The sequence below is a fragment of the Gavialis gangeticus genome, unplaced genomic scaffold (assembly GCF_001723915.1).
Source record: "Gavialis gangeticus isolate Ggan-Ray unplaced genomic scaffold, GavGan_comp1, whole genome shotgun sequence".
NCBI lineage: Eukaryota > Metazoa > Chordata > Crocodylia > Gavialidae > Gavialis > Gavialis gangeticus.
Genome location: NW_017729032.1, coordinates 117,602,473 through 117,607,660, shown reverse-complemented (window position 1 = coordinate 117,607,660; position 5,188 = coordinate 117,602,473). Strand labels below are relative to the sequence as shown.

At 37.9% G+C, this 5,188-nt stretch overlaps 1 protein-coding gene across 1 annotated transcript in view; it reads right to left on the bottom strand.

The window, feature by feature from the left end:
- GPC5 (glypican 5) overlaps nt 1-5,188 on the bottom strand; it is a 1,496,686-nt gene that overhangs the window by 1,072,435 nt on the left and 419,063 nt on the right. Inside the window, exon 4 of the mRNA XM_019524895.1 lies at nt 1,204-1,337. Within this exon, the coding sequence (XP_019380440.1) occupies nt 1,204-1,337 (134 nt within the window). The remainder of the gene's footprint in view (nt 1-1,203; nt 1,338-5,188) is intronic.

Below are 5,188 nucleotides of genomic sequence, written 5' to 3'. Positions count from 1 at the left end.
AATGCCATGGACAGAGGCAGGGTACTAGCATGTCAGGGCTGCTCAGTGCCACAAAGCAGTGGGACAGACAGCTGCAGTTGGACACATGTCTTGGTGCGGGGGTGGGAGGGAAGCTGCTGCTGGGAGGGAGCAAGTGGGAGGTAGGCAGGGGCTATGGGTCAAGAGTGAAAGGCAGTGGCAGGGCTAGGGGTGGGCTGTGGTTTGGGAGTGAGGGGCACCAGCATATCAAGACTGCTCAGTATCACAAAGCAGCAGTGGGGAGAGCTGCAGCTGGACTGGCACCTTGGTGAGTGAAGGGGGCAGGTGGAGCCCTGGTTTTCCATGATAAAAAAAAAATCAAATGCCAAAATTTATAGGTATTCAGAATTTATTTTATTATAATGATTGAGGCACTGGTAGACTTCCAAATTATTTTAAAATTGTAAATATATCAATAAAACATTGTGAGCAGCTGATAACTATAGATATAGTGGTATTTCAGTTTAATTGCAGAAACCCCTGATTTTAATTTTTTTTTAATCAGATAGCTTTGGATTTGTTTTATCAGAGAATTTTGGGCTTTTTAACTGACAAAACCAGGATCACTGGTTATAATTAAGAACCAAATCCTGAAGTCTGTTACTCAGTTTTCCTCATCTTACACAGGCAAAAGTATTCCTGAAATCCGTGTTTTTTTGCCACAGTAAGGACTCTAGGATGTATCCTTGGCTACTGCTACCTGATTTATCACAATGGAAAACATGAATGTATATGATTGTAAAACTATTTGTTCTCTTATTCTAACCTATTCCTCACTAGTCCTTTTGTGCAAACAAGTTTTGGAGGAAAGGAGCAATCACTTTTTTGGTACATCCATATGTCAAAAAGCATCCTTCTGCAAATGTCAGCGCACACACACAGTTTGCTCATACGTTCACTATTTTCACAGCATTTTCAGTTCTTTTAAATAATGAAAACTACACTAACTGCCTTTTCCTTATTTGTCTATTATTTCAGAAAACAAAAATTTAGATTTAATTCAATGGCTATGTTTTAGAAATATAATAGCATATAATATTGTACCATTGAAATATAGCTGCATTCCTGTCAATGTTGTATTCTCCACTAATGCACTGCATTCCATTGTATGAATATAATCTATTCTGTTGTAAAATTAATGGCTTACTTTCTTCTTTCTTTTTGGTTATAAAACTAATGTCTTACTTTCTTCTGCTGGCAAGTGTTTCTTCACTGTCTTTTGAGAACACCTTCAGCCCTTGATTATCTTTGTTCTGATCAAGAGAACAACTTGGGGACTGTGTAGGCTCTCTCGCAGGATGGCCACATACTTTGGTTACCTGCAAAAACAAAAGCCATAAGGAATATGTTAAAACTAGGAATAGGTCAGCATCCTTCCCTTTAGTTTAAGTCGGATTTTACTAACAGTGAAGATGAGGTATATCGCCCATTTTAAAAAGGTCAGCACTGGTTCCATTAGATATGTGGCCAGTCAAAACTAGTAACCATACTGAGCATAGTTTTAGTTGCTGACACTATAAAAATGGAAGAAACAATGGAGTATCCTTTGTTGAATTGAAAGGACATTCACGGAGTGTTCTTGAAAGAGCAGAACTTGCCCCTTTGGAGTTAGTAGCTGCAGTTTTCTAGGCAGATCATCAGCCCATGGCTCTTCATTGTAATACGGATCATTATAACAACTAAGGAAACCTGATGTTGGGCATATTTCTATTTTTCTGTAATCTACCCTAAATAACATTTACAATGTACATCAAGGTTTGTGCTTCCTTTCCAGTTTAATGTGGTAAGTTCAATGCAGTTACCCATAGTAGTGGTGTCCTCTACTATGAAACTATAGAATATATTAACAGCTCAGTGATTGAGACTTACATGGCTGTCCTAGAAAATGTAAGTTTAATGACCCTATTTCAAATCACAGATATTGGTAACATGAAATGATTTATATTATCTGTATCTCTGATAGAAATAGATATAAATTAATATGAACCCATATTTTTTTATTTTTTGTAATATTTGACACTTTATCTTTTGTATTATAAAGGCTATCAATTTACTATTATTACTCATTATTTCTACTAGTCAGTGAGTTACAAATCAAGGCAATATATATTCATTAAGTAGGAAATACAGCATATTGAGAATTACACATTAGAGTAGATATTAAGTAGATTCAGTGGCATGTATCTTTTATATATGTGTGCATAAATTACTGAAGGCCTAGTCCTGTATGTGAAGTATATAAGTTTCCTAGAAATACTCACATTTCATTACAAAAGGGAGAAAGGCAATGGTTACATCTCTTAACCTAAGTCAACGTTTGGGTTCAAAACTGTTTAGACTCACCCCCAGAATCCAGTTCCTAAACTGAAATACATCCTAATTCCCTCAATAATCACACAACCATGGCAAAATAACCATAACAAAGGGACAACCGGTTCCTGTTAGTAGGAGATTTTTTTGCTTGTAGTTGAATGTTCTGCCTTAAGTATGAGTCTTAAATATGAGACTATAAACAATCTTATGTGCCAAATTTCTTTTACTCTTATTCATGACAAAGATGAACCTGTAGATAATTACAATGTTAAGGACCAGTTTCTCTAATAAATATACATGTGACATTGGTTGCAACATTAGAAATAATATAAGATTATTTTATTAAAAATGAGAGGTTTCTTTATTCATACACTTTGCAATGAAAACCTAAGACTTATGCGATTGTACTTACATAATCAAGTCAAAAGCTATGAATTGGCATTATCACTTCACAAGGAATAAATCTTCATTGAGATTGTCTGAATAACTGGCTGTGTGTAAAAATAAGTGTTTTTATCCAACGATACAAAACGAAAAAAAATCCAATGGGAAATATAAGAACAAATATCTACTAAGTATATTTAGATCGAGGACAAGGTAGTGGTGTCCTCTACCATTCCTGTCTTTGAAGTACCAAAAGACTTTCACAATATTCTACTTTACTCAGAAGGAAAAGAACAAACAGTAGTGAATAGCCACTAATTTTCACAAACCCAAACACAAACACAAAAGAGTTCAGATGCTGGTTAAGAGATGTACATTCCAAATGTAAAGCCTGCAGTAAAGCCTGCACAATAAAGGCCCTAAGAGTTCTTCTGGCCTGATTATTAACTTGTTTCAAGAAAAATAACTACAGAAATGGATAATACAATATTTTTAAGCACTCATTTCAAAATGGGAAGTTTGTGGTCACTATTAATATTAGAGAGAAACCCATCTTTACAACTTTCCTTTAAATAAAAATAGTCCTCTATCACATACTTTTGCCAAAGTAAACATAATTTAAAAACACTACATAAAATTGCTATTTTAGAATTGACTTAATTTCAAAATTCATTAAGAAAAATTCCTACAAGAATAGCCATTGAAACAACAATAATCAGCCACTAGAATATATTTGTACAGCACCAAGCATACGACTAGCATTCAGTGAACAACAGCAATAATAGAAATAATAATAAAACTGATCATCAATATTATATCAGTGATGATATATCTCTCATGGCTAAAAGGTTAAGATCATTGACCCTCCTGACAGTCACTTACTGACTCAGATGTTGTTTTTGTGAGATTCACTACTTCTGCCTACAACAAGAATAGTGTTTGACAATATCCCTAACTCCTTGTAGCTTTGGTCTCAAGTCTTTGGTGCTGAAGGTCCTTGTTCCAATGTCTGTATGACTGTTTGTCTATGAAGATAGCTCTCCTAGGTTTGCCTGATAGATCACATGAAGAAAAGCTTAGACTTGCATACTCATATCTTTCATCTCACTGCAACCAATATATCTTTTTGTAATTGTTCACTGGTAGCTATTATTTAAAACCCATTAACTGTATGTGTGCACTGAATATACATCTGCCTTTCCCCACTAGCCAATTCCTCTATGTCACTCTGTTCCTTCATTATACTTTGGTACACATGACAAAGTAACAGTGCTATCTTCCCTCTAGTCCTCTATTCTGCATGCAACCAATATGATTTTAAAACCAGAGGGCCTAAATTTCATTCAATTCCCTGTAAAAAACTGAATGCATTCTAATAAAAGTTAAAGTTTCACACAGATGAATTAGCCTAATTCACTCACCATTGAAGCCAGGGAAAAAATCAGTGTGGGAATTCTAGACTGTAGTTAAAATTTAGGGTCTCCCAACACTATTTACCTGAAGAATTAAAACAGTAATTTAAATGCAAAATGAAGTTATTTGGATTTAGTTCATTTGAAAGCAAAAAGAAATTTCCAAAGGCAAATTCTTTAAGGATAAACACCCTTGAGCCTTCACACAATGGAGAGAGAAACTAAAAGCTGAATCCTACTTCACTTTACATACACAAATAGTGGCTACCTGACCTCTTAAGTGCCATCTTTGGCACTTACCCATAATTCATGATCTTATTCTACATGCAAATAGATGTGAGAGTGTCTACAAAGCTATCGAGCATATCAATAGCGCACACTCTGGTTGGGGAGGAATGGAGCACCATAAGTTCATAAGGCCGGGAAAAGTAACTAGGCAAAAGCAATATGACTAGTAGTGTTAGACACAAAGGGCGCATCCACACATGCAAGCATGTATGCTTGCAGCAGTTCATATAGAAGCGGTGCAGATTTGAGCCGGGGCATTTTGCCTCAGTGCACATGCTCGGACATACACTTGCTTGTGGAGAAAATTGTGCCACTTGGGGCAAAATAACCCTGCCTAGCTCCTCCCAGATCTGCAGCCAAGGGGAGCTAGAGACCAGGGCCAGCACCTGTGCTGTCCCTGGCAGTATAAAAAGCTGCCCTGTCCTGGCCCCAGCAGTACAAAAAGCTGCCCTGGCAAGTAGCTCAGGGCTACTCCCCCTGCTTCTGGGGCCCAGCCAATTGGCACCTGGGGACACTACCCCTTGTGCCAGCTGGACTGCTGCAGCAGCCCTGAGAGTTCCCTGCCCCCGCTACCCACTGCAGCAGTCTGGCAGTCCGGGCTGCTGCCTGGCTGTGACCTGCAGCTTATCTGCCAGAGCTGAATGAGGCATCTGCCCTTCTGGGCCAGCTGCCAGTGGGCTGTGGCTGCAGAGCTGGCCTTTTTGTGGCACTACTGCCATGTGTGCTCCTGCCCAGCCAGCTGGGCAGCTATCACCCAGAAGATGTTCTGGGTG